This window comes from Vulpes lagopus, chromosome 8 (assembly GCF_018345385.1).
Source record: "Vulpes lagopus strain Blue_001 chromosome 8, ASM1834538v1, whole genome shotgun sequence".
NCBI lineage: Eukaryota > Metazoa > Chordata > Mammalia > Carnivora > Canidae > Vulpes > Vulpes lagopus.
Genome location: NC_054831.1, coordinates 7,814,251 through 7,830,320, shown reverse-complemented (window position 1 = coordinate 7,830,320; position 16,070 = coordinate 7,814,251). Strand labels below are relative to the sequence as shown.

General features: G+C 41.0%; 1 protein-coding gene across 1 annotated transcript in view; it reads right to left on the bottom strand.

Moving 5' to 3' along the window:
• PDE6D (phosphodiesterase 6D) overlaps positions 1–16,070 on the bottom strand; it is a 58,609-nt gene that overhangs the window by 2,684 nt on the left and 39,855 nt on the right. The window contains exons 3-4 of the mRNA XM_041766117.1: positions 1,357–1,445; positions 591–716 (exon numbers count right to left, since the gene is read on the bottom strand). Coding sequence (XP_041622051.1) covers positions 591–716; positions 1,357–1,445 — 215 coding nt within the window. The remainder of the gene's footprint in view (positions 1–590; positions 717–1,356; positions 1,446–16,070) is intronic.

Here is a 16,070-nt window from a genome sequence, read left to right as displayed (position 1 = left end):
GGTCAGAGGCATAAGAAAGATCATGAAAGGCCCCTCAGGATGTCCTCTGGACCACACCAGAGACTTGTTCCCTATGCTCTAGGGTCTAAAGAACTAGGCCACTGGGTGGATATAGTATAAGCAACGCTTTCTTAGAAGCAGGCTATATGTATGTGATAAACAGAAGAACAGAATAGGCCTCTTACTTGGAGTTTCAGCTCTAAGACACATATGTGCACTCTTATAGTTCACAGTGGAAACTCACTGCAGTGGACTTGCCAGTCAGAGCCATAGGAGGCTGTATGGAGAGCACTGTGCCAGGCCCTCAGCAGCAGCTTCCTCGTGACCATGTTATAATTCGCCAGGTATAAAGCAGGCACCAACCCCAGGCCCACCAGTGTCAGAAACCCTTTTGTTGGGCTCAAAGCCCCTTGTCATTGCCAGTTTTGTTTTATTTTTGCTGCGGCCCCCAGTCTCGCAGGGTGTAGGAATCACATCACAAACCGAGTTGCAAAATGAGTGTTACCAAAGCAGTGCTTTTAGTTTACTGGGTCTTGCCTTTTTCCCCTGTCACCCTAAGTGTGGCTTCCAGGCACTAGGCCACAGAATACCTTCTAGGCATTGCCCTTTGAAGTAAACTTTTTGTTCCAGGCGGAATTTTTCCATTTGCTCTGCTGAAGAGAAGTTCAATTCTCGAGACACTGCCTTGCACTTGAGGATTTTCTTGGGAACACGGGCTGGTAAAGAAAAAGAAATATTGAAGCCATTCTAAATGAAAGTCACAGAGATAGCTACAGAGATAGTGAGAGAGAGAGAGAGAGACACCAGCAGGGAGTAGAGGAAGAAGAAGGCAACCCCATGCCAGGCTTGATCCTAGGAGCCTGGAACACAATCAACTGAGGCACTCAGGTGCCCCAGAATTATACTTTTTAATTAAAGGCAGAGGTCCCCAGTTGGTCAAGTGCATCTGCCTGAAAGATCTTTAAGAAACACCAGATGTAGTGCATTCATGGGCTTTCCCTAGCTGCTCTCATCAAGGGAACGGCTGAATAGGCACCTTCTTTACTATGTTCTGTTGGTTTTAACCTCTTAGATTTTCTTTTATTTCAGAGAGATAAAAATGCAAATTTTCTTTAGGAAAAAATAGTTGAGAGCTTAGTTTATATTTCTGGATATATTATAATGCTAAAATTTCAGCACAAAGTGGGTTTTGGGAAGTGAGAGAAGAAAAGGCAGGAAAAGAACTAGGAATTTCAACAACACATGCTGTGCCCACAGGGGTTTGCCCCCCATTAGGGTCCACATTAATTTAGCTCCCTGATGCTTAGACCGTGCTAACGAATTAGAGCCCTGTGCAAACAAAGGGTTGGAGAATACCTTCATGCTCCACTCCAGGGACAGACAAGTCTTCTGTTCCTTGCCACAGTATCTTTCCTGTCTCAGCATCCCGGAGGTTCATCCAATTTCTGATCAAATATATTAAGGAAGAATAATGCACTGGAAGTGACTTTTACTTTGTATTTCAGGTGTATTCTAGCTCTCAGATTTGCTCCTACCAACTCCTGTTTACTTTTTAGCAAAGTCGGCCTATTTGCTAAGTGCCATGAAAGCAAATAAGAATGTGTAGGAGGGTCCAAAGGACATCTAAAGGAAGATCTTAAGCAGAGACCCAGTAGAGATATTTTTATGTACAACAGGAAAATCAACGACTCTATACATCTAGAAATTGCAAAAGAGAGAAAATGAATAGTGCAAAATTAAAAAACTTTCCAACAGAATCAGACTAGTGAAGATAAAAGACCTAAAGAAACAGGTAAGAGAAGTATCCCAAAAAATGACTCATGCAGACCACCCCCACAGTGAGGATCATAGCCCCAAGTTTTACTCACAAGTCCAGAGTTCTGAAGTACCTGTTTAATGCCCTGCTCTTAAATATCAGAGACTAGCCAAGGATCACGAGAAACTGAGGAAAGCATTTACTATGAAAGACAGACAAAAACAAAGAGAAAAAAGGAACTCAGAGGAAAGAGACTACAGAGGAAGACACAAACTTTTAAAAAGAAGCATTAAAAACAAAAGAGCCAGGGGCAGCCCCGGTTGCTCAGTGGTTTTAGTGCCGCCTTTGGCCCAGGGCATGATCCTGGAGGCCCCGGATCAAGTCCCATGTCGGGCTCCCTGCATGGGGCCTGCTTCTTCCTCTGCCTTTGCCTCTCTCTCTCATTGTGCCTTTCATGATTAAATAAATAAAATCTTAAAAACAAAACAAAACAAAACAAAACAGCCAGAGCTAACATAACCCTTATAGACACTAAAAATTATATACAATTGAATTTTGCATATTTTAGGTGATTTTCTCTGGCTCGAGGTCACAAATTTTGAGGCTAGTCCGTTGATAATCTCTTTTTGTTATAAAATGACTTCTAACTTAAGTAGTTCTATTTTCTAGTTTCTGTACTGTTCATCATACAATAAATAAGGGACTAATAACAATGAAAAAAAAGAGCAGAGAACAAAAAAGAATGCTAGAAAAATACACATTTTGGTAAGCAGAACCAAACAACTCAATGCAAGGGTTTGAGGACAAAGTTTTTCTGAACTCTTTCAGAAAGAAAAATAAAAAGCCACAAAGAGAGAAAACAAGAGAATAAGGATACAAAAACTGGATATAAGTCTAAGAAGTCCAAAATCTAACAGGAGTTCAAGACAGAACAAGAAAGCAAGGAGAGGAAGTTATCAATTAATTAAACCAAGAAAATGTCCCAGACTGAAAGGTTCTAGCAAGTGCCCAAGTCACATCATGGGAACTTGCAGAACATCAAGGTTAAAGTGAAGCTTCCAGAGGGAAAACAAGTTGTCACATAAAGGGTCAGAATCAGAGTGGGGGAAAAAAATCAGAGTGAATCACACTTTTCAACAGGGACTCTGGAGGATAGAAAAAGGATTTTCCCCTTAAAATTCTCAGGGAGGGCAGCCTGGGTGGCTCAGCGGTTTAGTGCCGCCTTCAGCCCAGGGCCTGATCCTGGAAACCCGGGACTGAGTCCCAGGTCAGACTCCCTGCATGGAGCCTGCTTCTCCCTCTGCCTGTGTCTCTGCCTCTCTCTCTGTCTCTCATGAATTAATAAATAAAATCTTAAAAAATAAAATAAAATTCTCAGGGAAATTCCTGAAACTAAAAAAAGATTTACTTTCTCAAGAAACTAATGATAATGGGCAGCCTGGGTGGCTCAGCGGTTTAGTGCCGCCTTTAGCCCAGGGTGTGATCCTGGAGACTCAGGATCGAGTCCCACGCATGGAACCTGCTTCTCCCTCTGCCTGTGTCTCTGCCTCTCTTACTCTGTGTCTCTCATGAATAAGTAAATAAAATCTTAAAAAAAAAGAAACTAATAAAAATATGCTACTTCAAAATGACAAGGAAGACAAAGGAAGAGATGATACTGGATCCAGGAAGTAAGGGATCTAAACAAGAGACAGGTGAAAGAGGTCCTCTGAATGACTGTGATGGAGACTTCAGAATAATAGCTTTACAGCAAGCCTGGAAGGTGACTGGTCAAGGGCCCAGACAAAAGGAAATCAGAATGAAATTCATTGAGTATTTAATGTATTTATATGGAAAGGTTTATACAGTTAGGAACATTTCAGGGTTAATTAGTGAGAAGCACAGAAAATCTAAGCAAATGAATGAAAAAACCAAGACAATAATTAACATCAGGAAAAAATCAAAGGCAGTATTGGAAGCAAAAGTAGTTATAGTATACTAATGGCATCATTGCAAACAGTATTGCCATAAGTCATAATAAAAAACATGGACTATGGATCCAATATCATCATCCTGGGAGGATGGGGGAAGGAGAAGAGCATATATGTGTGGTCAGGCAGAAAGTGCTGGGAAAGAACAAAACTCATCTTCCATAGTGGGAAGTCAATAAACAATGCCTAAAATGGAGACATTAAGACATAGCCACAGTGTGCAATTCAGAAATATGAAGATAAATACCAAATAAATCAGCTAGAAATTGAAAATAGCTTTTTCTGGGGAGTAGAAAATAGGAATGTGAGGATACAGAACTCAGCTCATCATTCAAAACCAGGTAGATTTGACTCTGAATAATACACACACAACTCTGATAGATAAAAACACTAAATTTAAAAAGATACTCCTGAGTTTTTTTTTTAAAACAATGGACAGATAAAAAGAAAAATCAATATTATCTATACATGGAGGCTGTCTGAGAAAAATGGTTAATATTTGTAGAGACTGAGCTTCAGATAAATCCAGTTGATAGAGTTTCCAAGTCTTTCTTTTTCCCTTTTCTTTTTGCTGTCTAGCAACCAAACCCTCTTCCCAACAGTACCCTGCAGCCTCCATGCCGCCATGGGAGACAGCGACTGCTATGCATTACTGTAACTAGAAGATCTAAATCCTTCCCTCCATAGCCTGGTGCAGCGAGGGGCAAGCACATGACCTAAGCGTGGATGCCTGGGTACCAGCTCTGGGGCCTGGTCACACAGGACTTGAAGAAAAGTCAATAGTAGTTCTTCAGGATAGCCCAGCAGGTCATGCTAACCCAAACTTTCCTGCTGTGTGGCCACTGCTGCAGGCTCTTGTCTTCTGTCAGTGGTTCTGAAACCCCAGGGAGCCTTCCATCTTTCCCATTGTTTGGGTAGCCAGCAGTGCTGAACCCAGAGCAACGTGGTTGATTAGTATCACTATGCGTGTCATGGTACAGTTAACCCTCTGGAGAGATTCTAGTAGGTTTTGCTGCTACTAGAGAAAAGTCATGAAAAATAGCCAAAGGTTATCCAGTAGAATGCCTTGAATGAGAGGTACCCTAGTTTCCTGTGCCCTCAACCTGTTTGTACACTGCTCCCTCCTGGCATGGACCTATTTTTGCTTTGAGGTTGTGTTGGTTGTGCTATTCTCCTCTTGGTGTGTGCAATCCTAACAAAGTCTCCTTGCATGCTCATTATATCACCAGATACTGCTGCTCTTATACACCTATGTGGTTTTTTCTGTTTCATATTTTGAAATTCCACTTTTTTTTTAAACATCTAAATTCAAAAGCAAGTTCCAGGTATACATACTTATTTAGATCACATTTTTTAAAATCACTTTTTAAAAAATTTAATTATTTTTATTTTTAAAGATTTTATTTATTTTTTCATGAGAGACACAGATAGAGGCAGAGACATAGGCAGAGGGAGAAGCAGGCTCCCCGTGGGGAGCCTGATGTGGGACTCCACCCCAGGACCCTGCGATCATGACCTGAGCCAAAGGCAGATGCTCAACCACTGAGCTACCCAGGTGCCCCCTATCTTCTTTTTAAAGTAAGCTCTACAAAAAAGAAAAAAAAAGTAAGCTCTATGCCCACTGTGGGACTTGAACTCACCACCCCAAGATCAAGAGTCGCATGCTCTACCAGCTGAGACAGCCAGGCATCCCCAGATCACATATTAAAATTCTAATGACTACAAATATACTTATCTATTCAGGGGTCTTCATATATGAAGAGAAAGCTTCCCCAACTGGAGAAATGAAACAGTATATACCACTACTCTAGCAAGTCCACTCTGAGCTCAGATCTAAACAGAACTCTTAGATTTTTCAGAAGATACAGCACTCATTTAACCTGTTCTGTACATGCTTTTCATTCTTTTCTACAGATAGTCTCCCAGGTACCAATATAGCCACACCGGACAGCAGATTTTCTTAAACAACGAAACTAAAATTAGTCTTAAAGTTTCAGGCTCTCATACAAGTGGGGCATTCTAGCAAAACTACTGCAAGAAAAGCTCAGAAAAGGGGCTCCCTTCATAAAGCAACAGCTAGATCGGATCTAGCAGTTTCCAAAAAAAGCATTACTGCTGCTGGCCCAGGTCAGCAAAGAAAAGCCTGGCACCAGAATTTACTCTTCAGCCTATCAAAGGATAGAAAGAAAAAGTCTCAAATGAGAGTGTTCTCTCTGATAATTAGTGGATAGTGAATTTAAGATTCCTCCATTTTATAGCAAGGGAGAGGATGCTAAAAATACATGGCTCATCTCCTTAACATAAGCACCTCTTCTCTTTATAAATAATCAGTTTCAGGATTTAATTATCTTTCTTGGAAATATACACTTAAAAAAATATTTTGGCTAGTTCAACAATTAGGTATTTCCTGCAAGTACCTTAATCTGGTAACCTACCAGTGTCTGTATTGTGTGCTTCATTGTATAATCCTAACAAAACCTATAAGATTTTACTCTCAATAAATACAAGATTGAAGAAATATAAACAGAGTTCCATCCAATGATGTTGGAATGGAGGCTTAGAGGCTCTCTAATTTCTGTAAGTTAGGGGTGAAAAGGAACACTCTTAATTCATGGCAGAGATGCAGCCATTTGGGAATAGCTTTATAAGTCATAAAAATACAAATCCATGACAGCCCAGTAGCAAAAATAAATAAAAATTATTAAGGTAGATATCTTAAAATAATAACTACAAGGAAAGATGGTCCTCAAAAGAGGAAGCATATTTTGCTAAAAATGTTGGAAATGAAAAGTAAGCTTTAATGGCTGATCATCATCTGGCTGAAAACATTTTTGTTTTAGCAGCTTTTTGTTAACTAGATTTTTCAGAGAAAAAGAGCCTGAGTTTTAAGACTCAAAGGTCAAGTCACTTCAATCTTGAGAGGAGAGGATTAGGTGGACAAGCTTTAAGGAGGGGGGCTGGAGGACTATTTATAAATACCACCTTCTGGGTCAGCCAGGTCTTTTCTCATTTAGAAGCTCCCAGGTGATTTATACCCAGGGTGAGCACAAAGGAACATTCCTTTACTATGGGAAGCCTCTGTTCAGAGAGCTGTTCTCAGTAGCTTCTTATTGGAACCAGGCAGACAAAAGCAGCACACTCTCATATGTAAAAGTAAGAGCATGTTAAAAATAAGCTTCAGTTTGGAAACAATAAGTTCCAGAAAAAAAATCAATAGTTTGTAGAGTGTGGAGCCTTAGGAAAGGTGAAAAAAGGAGTAAACTAAGATACACATGGAAGAATGAGAGTCACTTGGTTCCACACAGAAGGTTACATAAGTCTTCTTATGTTTTAAATAGCTGCGACCTGGTATGATTTTGGTCCAGTGCGGGGGGTGGGGGCAGACCTGAGGTAAAGAAGGCCGTCAGGGGGGTGGTTGTGGAGTGGGAAGTGAAGGCTTGGGGACTGGAAGAAACCAGTCAGATGAACGAGGGATGAGGTAAATTTCCTTGAGATGTGAATGCAGGCACTGGGATAGAAGAATTTAAAATACTTAGTAAGAGTCATCTAGAAGCATTTTGGCATGCATACAACCTTGATTTTTATATATTAAACAGAACAGATCCACTATACATGGCAGTATATCACTGGCCAGTTGAGAGGAGAGACAGGAGGGAGATTAGGGGAGAGGAAGAGAGAGCGTAGAGAGGAGGAATGGGGAAGCTAAAGAGGGAAAGAGGAAAGAAACATGGAACACACAAATGGAGAGAGAGACATACACAAGGGAAGGAGGGAAAGAAAGAAAAAAAGATACTGAGAAAGAGACAAATAAAAATGCCCACATGTAACCGAGAGGCCAGGATAAAAGAGAACAAAAAGGAAGAGGCTCAGGAAGTTCAGAGACGAGATTCTAGTTTTACCTGCTTGAATCTTGTATTATAGAGCTGTCCTGGTTAGTGGCTTTCATAGAATGGTTTGAAATTGATGGGTAGGAAGACTGTGCCCCCTGAAAATGTTAATTGGCTGATTCATAGTTTCTTGTAATTTATCAAACTAGTACTTTTGAGAATGAAAAGGTGCTAACTGGACAGCACACTTAAATGAATTGGTTCATATAAGGTGCTTAGAACAGTGCCTGGGGATCTAGTGAGCAGAGTGTTGTTATGAATCCATCATCCTCTCCTATCTAGGATCCTGATGGCTTTCCTCGCTTCCAGTCTTTTTTTTTTTTTTTTGGTGAGAGAGAGAGAGACCGAGCCAGCGAGCCAGGGCGGTAGGCGCAGAGGGAGAGGGAGAGAATCCCAAGCAGGCTCCACACTCAGCAAGGAGCCAATGCAGGGCTTGATCTCACGACACTGAGATCACGACCTGAGCTGAAATCAAGTCAGATGCTTAACCAACTGAGCCACCCAGGTGCCCCTCCTAGCTTCCTCTTTGAATCCATTCTCACAGAAGAAGATAGTTTTATAAAATCTGTGAATTAGATGTTAAGCCCCAGTTTTCCTTTGCACTTAAAAACAAAACTCAAGTCCTTTGTATGGTTTGCAAGGTCCCCAGTCTCTATGCTCCCACCATAATGGGCTCCTTTCTCTTTCTTCAGCACACTAGTGTTTCTTCTATCCATGAAGCCGCCTGACTGCTCTTACCCTTATTTTTCACATCCCCAGATCCTGGCTTTAGTGGCACCTCCTCAGAGAAACTCTTGGGGCCAGTCTACCGTATGGTCTCTGAATCCAGATCTGCCTGACTCCTAAATTGGGGCTCTTTCTGTGCACCCATGCCAACCCTGGCTACATCCTGGCCTCCCCAAAGCAGACAGTTTGTACCATCTCCAACTACCCTGAGAAGAGGCTAAACACTGCTTCACCTTTGCTATGGTCAAAGACATTCAAAGGATCCTCCCAGATTGATTCAGGTCTCTCCATATACCTGATCTCAAACTATCATTCATTCAGTAACTGGTTATTGAAAACCTACTATGTGTCAGGTATTAACATCAAAATGCATGTAAAAAATCTGGGCAATATTATTTCATAGGAAGTGACAAACGTGGAGGGGGACAATATTTCTAAATTTATATATTATTTTATAAACTTATGGTCTTAACTATGTAGGTAAAATATACATTTGTCTATTCTACATATATCCCTTTTAAAAAATATTTTCATTGGAATATTAAGAGATTGCCTTATATTCAGGGTTTCCTTGTATTTGGGCATTATTCTGATAATTTTGTGGATTTCCTCTACAAAACCAAATAACTTCTTCATTTACATCCTTCAAAACAATTCATACTCAAGCTAGATAATTCTCAGTGATACTGAGATAATTATCTAATGATATTAACTCAGTTCCTGATTACTAATCTAGGGATAGAAGATCTATATTGTATTATTTCAATTCCTAACAATTTACCAGGAAGAGAACTGGTTTATCAAGTGTTATTCTGTTCTAGCCCTTCCTGAAAAGTAAACTTTAGATTTATAGAAAAGTTATAAAATAGTAGAGTTCTCATACACCCCAGACTAGTTTCCCCCTATGATAGACATCTTACATTTGCCACAACTAATGAGCCATTACTGATACATTGGCACTAACTAAAGCCTACAGTTTGTTCAGATTTCCTTAGTTTTAATTTAATATCCCTTTTTTCTGTCCCAGGATCCCACATTACATATAGTTATCATGTCTCCTGAAGCTCCTCTGGGCTTCTGAGAATTTCTCAGATTTTCCTTTTTTTTTTTTTTTTTTTAATGACCTTGACAGTGTTGAGTAGTACTGGGTCAAGTATTTTCTGGGTGCCTGCCAGTCAGGGTTTGTCTGATGTTTTTCTCATAATTAGGCTGCGGTTGTGAGTTTTTAGGAGGAAGACCATTGAGATGAAGTGCCATTTTCATCCCATCATGTCAAGGTTATTATGTACTATCAACATGATTTATCAGTGGTGATGTTGATCTTGATCTGAGGTGGTGCTTGTCAGGTTTCTCCACTGTAAATATGTTTTTTCCCTCCTTTCCATATTGTACTCTTGGAAGGAATTCACTGTATGCAGCCCAAAATAAAGGGGTGGGGAGTTATGCTCTATCTCCTATGTGAATTATTTGGAATTCTGCAGTGGAGATTTGTCTCTTTTCCCACTGATTTTTTTTTTTTTTTAAGATTTTATTTATTTATTCATGAGAGACACAGAGAGAGGCAGAGACACAGGCAGAGGGAGAAGCAGGCTCCATGCAGGGAGCCCGAGGTGGGACTCGATCCTGGGACTCCAGGATCACGCCCCGAGCTGAAGGCAGGGGCCCAAACGCTGAGCCCCCCAGGCATCCCTCTCCCACTGATTTTTAAAATTCAACTATTTATTTATATCAGGTCAGTTGCTTTTATTATCAAATGACTGTGCTCTGATACCTAACTTTTTATCTCTAACATGAACATGAAAATATTTTAACAGGGAATCCCTGGGGGGCTCAGCGGTTTGGTGCCTGCCTTTGGCCCAGGGTGTGATCCTGGAGTCCTGGGATCGAGTCCCGCATCGGGCTCCCTGCATGGAGCCTGCTTCTCCCTCTGCCTGTGTCTTTGCCTCTCTCTCTGTGTGTCTGTCATGAACAAATAAATAAAATCTTAAAAAAAAAAAACCTGATAAAAAAAAGAAAATAAAAAAGAAAATATTTTAACAGTAAACAACCTGCTTAAAAATATTTAGTTAAGAGGCTCCTGGGTGGTTCAGTGGTTGAGCGTCTGCCTTTAGTTCAGAGCATGATCCTGGGGTCCTGGGATCAAGTCCTGCATCAGGCTCCCTGCAGGGAGTCTGCTTTTCCCTCTGCCTATGTCTCTGCCCCTCTCTGTGTCTCTCATGTGTAAATAAAATCTTAAAAAAAAAAAAAATTTAGATGCTCACCTACAAGTCTCAGGGATTAATTTGGGTTATGGGATTAAGAGCCACATGCTCTATGCTGGCAAATTGAACACCAAAAAAAAAAAAAAAAAAAAAAAAAGAGCCACGTGCTCTTCTGAATAAGACAGGCAGGTACTCTGGGAATGCTCATTTTATTTTAATTTTTTTGAATGCTCATTTTATTTATTTATTTATTTATTCATTTATTTTAAATATTTTATTTATTTATTCATGAGAGACACAGAAAGAGAGAGAGACAGAGACACAGGCAGAGGGAGAAGCAGGCCCCATGCAGGGAGCCTGATGTGGGACTTGATCCCGGGTCCCCAGGGTCACGCGCTGGGCTGAAGGTGGTGCTAAACCGCTGAGCCACCCGGGCTGCCCTGAATGCTCATTTTAAAAAGCAATTCTCGGGCAGCCAGGGTGGCTCAGCGGTTTAGCGCTGCCTTCAGCTCAGGGCCTGATCCTGGAGACCCGGGATCGAGTCCCACATCCCACATGCACGTCCCTGCATGGAGCCTGCTTCTCCCTCTGCCTGTGTCTCTGCCTCTCTGTGTCTCTCATGAATAAATAAGTAAATCTTAATTTAAAAAAATAAAAAAATAAAAAGCAATTCTCATGTGCAATACAGTTAAGATACCACTCAATTAGCCTTTATAATCTAATACACAGTGACTAGAGTAATACCCCTAAAACACAAACTGGATCATATCATTACTTCCCCTTCAAAAACTTTCAAAAGATTTTCACTGAGAAAAGTCTTAACTTTTTAGCTTTGCATTTTAAATTCTTTACCTTGTGGCCCCCCCAATATCTCTCTTGCCACCCTTTCTGCTGCGCACTCCTCCCTCTTCCCTATTCTCATCTAGGCACAGGGGGGATACTCTGCCCTCGTGCATCCCTAGGCTCTCTGATCAGCATGGACACTGGACACTCATTTGAAGTCTTTCCCAAGAACAGCCAGCAAAATCAAAAGAGCTGAATCACTTTTTGGGGACCCAATCAGGTGTTATGATCACCACATAGCACACCAGACATGCTAATAAAAGGAGGTGGGAAGAAACCTTTCTTTAGCTTAAAGGACCCTTAAGGAGTCAACCATGATAGAAGGAAATGGGAGTAACAAAGACAGAGATCATTGGCAGAGGCTGGCTACAATTGCCCCAGATGTACCAACTGCACAGCAAAGCCATCTAAGCAAATCTCTAAAATAAAATACATCAAGTCTGACTAGTCTTCACTTCCATTGCTCAGAGAAGAAAACACTCTTGGTCATTTTATATAATGCCACAAATATCATGCAGCAAACTTTTTTACAAAGATTAGCAGAATTTCTCTGTGTATGATGAGATGAAGAGAAAGGCAAAAAAGCAGAGCTGCCATAATTCCTAGAAAATATGTTGCAGCCCCATTAACCAAAGTTACACAGCTGAAAAGTAGAAGCTCAGAACTTGGGATGATGGTCAGACTAAAGATCAAGCTTCTTCCACTGTCGCCTGCTGCCTCCCCACAATAAGGAATAAAGCAACCATAAAATCACCATCTTATTCCTTGTGCTCTGCAATCATCTTTCTTATCCTTTAAATTACAATGTCTTTTTTTCTCTTAATGAAATAAAAACAACTTGTTTGTAAAAAGATCCAGAAAAAAGCTAAGTCTTCACCACTTCTCTCAATACCAAACTGCTCAAATCAATGGCAATTCTGATTTCAGTCACAGGCTCCCCACTCTAGGTGAAGCTGACTGCTTGTGAAAGTAATTCACAAGTAAAATACAGCTTTTAATCCTTTCTTAAACATTACCTGTTTGGGTCTCCGTTAGTTTGCTCATTCTTGTATATCCTGGGTTTAGCAGTCTTTGGATGATCTTGAGGTAAAAGTAAATGTTAGGTGATGGGAGAGGAATATACATTTTTAAAAATGGATTAAAAGACATATTTTGAATTCAGGGAAGAATGAGTCAAGAAATACTGAATAAGGAGAACTAAAGATGTTACATATAAAGTAAGCCATGATTTATGCTTACCGGGGATGCACTACAAGCATTCTCTTTCGTGTCAGAACCTTTCAGAATTATTTAACATTATTCTAGAGGTGGGATGCCTGGGTGGCTCAGCAGTTGAGCGCCTGCCTTCAGCCTAGGGCCTGATCCCAGAGTCCGGGGATCCAGTCCCATATCGGGCTCCCTCCATGGACCCTGCTTCTCTCTCTCTCTGCCTATGTCTCTGCCTCTCCCTTTTTGTCTCTCATGAGTAAATAAAAATCTTAAAAAATTGGACAACAGGAAGCAAAAGTATCATTATTTGTAAGTGATATATGATTGTATATCTAGAAAATCTTAAAGGATCAAATATAAACCAACTGAGTCAGCAGGCACCCTGATTATGAACTTCTTGAGGGCAGAGGTGTTTCTTCTCATTCAGCTGACAGCAAAAGCATAGAAATCTTTGGCTAGGAGTTCCTGGATGTTAGCCACATCATTCAGTAACTTTCTAGCATGAAAAGTACTTAGAAAAGATTTTATTTTTCCTTTAGGTAATACAACTAGGAAGGACAAATGACAGAGAAACTGTTTACAGGGATCCCTGGGTGGCTCAATGGTTTAGTGCCTGCCTTGGTTTGGCCCAGGGCGTGATCCTGTGATCCTGGAGTCCCGGGATCAAGTCCCATGTCCGGCTCCCTGCATGGAGCCTGCTTCTCCCTCTGCCTGTGTCTCTGCCTCTCTCTCTCTCTCTCTGCCTCTCATGAATAAATAAATAAAATCTTAAAAAAAAAGGAAAAAAAAAGAAACTGTTTATGGGTTACTGGGTTTGGGGCACTCTAGGATATAGTCAATATCAGTTTTTTATAGGGTACTTTTTTTTTTAAAGATTTTATCTATCCACTTACAAGAGACAGAGAGAGAGAGAGAGAGAGAGAGAGAGAGAGAGAGAGGCAGAGACAAAGGCAGAGAGACAAGCAGGCTCCATGCAGGGAGCCCGACGTGGGACTCGATCCCAGGACTCCAGGATCATTCCCCGAGCTAAAGGCAGGCACCCAACTGCTGAGCCACCCAGGTGCCCTTATAGAGAAGTTTTTCATTTTATTTATTTGTTTGTTTGTTTATAAGATTTTACTTATTTATTCATGACAGACACAGAGAGAGAGAGAGAGAGAGAGAGAGAGAGAGGCAGAGACACAGGCAGAGGGAGGAGGCTCCATGCAGGGAGCCTGACGTGGGACTCAATACCGGGTCTCCAGGATCACACCCCGGGGCCGAAGGCGGCGCCAAACTGCTGGGCCATCAGGGCTGCACAAGTTTTTCATTTTAGAATTTTGAATTAAGGCAAAAACAGGACTAATTTCTCAATCAGTATTTTATTTTTATTCTACTTTGTAGAGCTCAAGTTATCTCCTCATAGCACTTATTAACAGGTACTGTAGTTGAGAAGTTCTTATTTGTCTAGGACTTGGTTCTTATTTTCAGTCTACTTAAAAAATAATCATGGGGGGCACCTGGGTGGCTCAGTGGTTGACCGTCCGTCTGCCTTCTGCTCAGGTCATGATCCTAGGATCCTGGGATCAAGTCCACATCAGGCTCCCTGGAGGGAGCCTTTATTTATCCATTATCTCATGGATAAATAAAATTAAAAAAAAAAAAATCACAGGTGCCTGTGGCTCAGTCTGTTGATTATCTGTTTTCATCTGCCTTCGGCTCAGGTCATGATCTCAGGGTCCTGATATCAAGTCCCACATGGGGCTCCCACTCAGTGGGGAGCCCACTTCTCCCTCTACCCCTCCCTGCCGGCTTGTGTGCATTCTCTCTCTCTCTTAAATAAATACATACATACATACATAAAATCTTTAAAAAAATTCAGATTCTGGGAATAATCCTTTCCTGCATTTTTAAAAAAGATTTATTTATTTATTTATTTATTTATTTATTTATTTATTTATTTATTTATCATAGACACAGAGAAAGGGGGGCAGAAACACAGGAGGAGGGAGAAGCAGTCTCTATGCCAGGAGCCTACCGTGGGACTCGATCCCGGGACTCCAGGATCGCGCCCCGGGCCAAAGGCAGGCGCTAAACCGCTGAGCCACCCTTTCCTGCATTTTAAGGACAGTTGAGAATTACAAACTTTGCAGAATGAAATTTTTTTTTTTAAGATTTAAAAAATTCATTTGAGAAAGAGAACACACTAGTGGGGCAGGGGGAGGAAAGGCAGAGGGAGAAGGAGAGGGAAAGGGAGACTCCCCTCTGAGCAGGGAACCCAATGTGGGGCTCGAATCCCAGGACCCCGGGATCATGACTTGAGCTGAAGCAGAGGCTTAACCATCTGACCTACCTAGGTGTCCCGCAGAATGAAATCTCTTAAAGATGCTACCAAAGTCAAAACAGAGGTATATTCTTACACTTAACTTAGCCAAAAGTCTGAGAAGTGATCAGAGGTACATTCCTAAAGCTATGCCAGAAAAACAAAGATCATTATTAGCTCTATTAGCATGAAATCTGCCCAGCACAAATAAATTTTTTTGGTCTTAATTTCTTAAAATGAATGAATCTCATTTGGAATGATTTTTCCCATTAAGTGTAGAAATCATATATACACAATCTTTAACTTATAAATGTCTTCAATTCACCTTCAAATATTAGGGACATCCATTTGGAAGTCCTTAAACTTTGCTGACATAAGTATTCTTTTTTTTTTTTTTTTAAGATTTTATTTATTCATGAGAGAGAAAGAGAGAGAGAGGCAGAGACACAGGCAGAGAGAGAAGCAGGCTTCATGCAGGGAGCTTGACGCGGGACTCGATCCTAGGTCTCCAGGATCAGGCCCTGGGCCAAAGGCAGGTGCCAAACCGCTGAGCCATCCAGGGATCCCCTGACATAGTATTCTAAAGGATTTTAAGCTTAAATATGTTTTGTATTTTTATTTACTTAAAAGTTTTTATTATTGAGGGGTGTCTGGGTGGCTCAGTTAATTGAGCGTCTGACTCTAAGTTTCGGCTCTAGTCATGATCCTGGGGTTGTGAGATTGCCTCAGACTGGGCTCCCTGCTCAGTGCAGAGTCTACTTGAGATCTTTCTCTCTCTCTCTCTCTCTCTCCCCCTCTCCCTGTCCCTGTGTCCACTGGCATGCACTTTCTCTCAAATAAAAAAAAATATTATTGAAGTACAGTTGACATATGAAAGAATCTATTTATTTTATTTAATTTAATTTATTTATTTATTTATTTATTTTTTTAATTTTTATTTATGATAGTCACAGAGAGAGAGAGAGAGAGAGAGAGGCAGAGACACAGGCAGAGGGAGAAGCAGGCTCCATGCACCGGGAGCCCGACGTGGGATTCGATCCCGGGTCTCCAGGATCACGCCCTGGGCCAAAGGCAGGCGCCAAACCGCTGCGCCACCCAGGGATCCCTATTTTATTTTTTAAAAATATTTTTATTTATTCATGAGAAACACACACAGAGAGAAGCAGAGACACACAG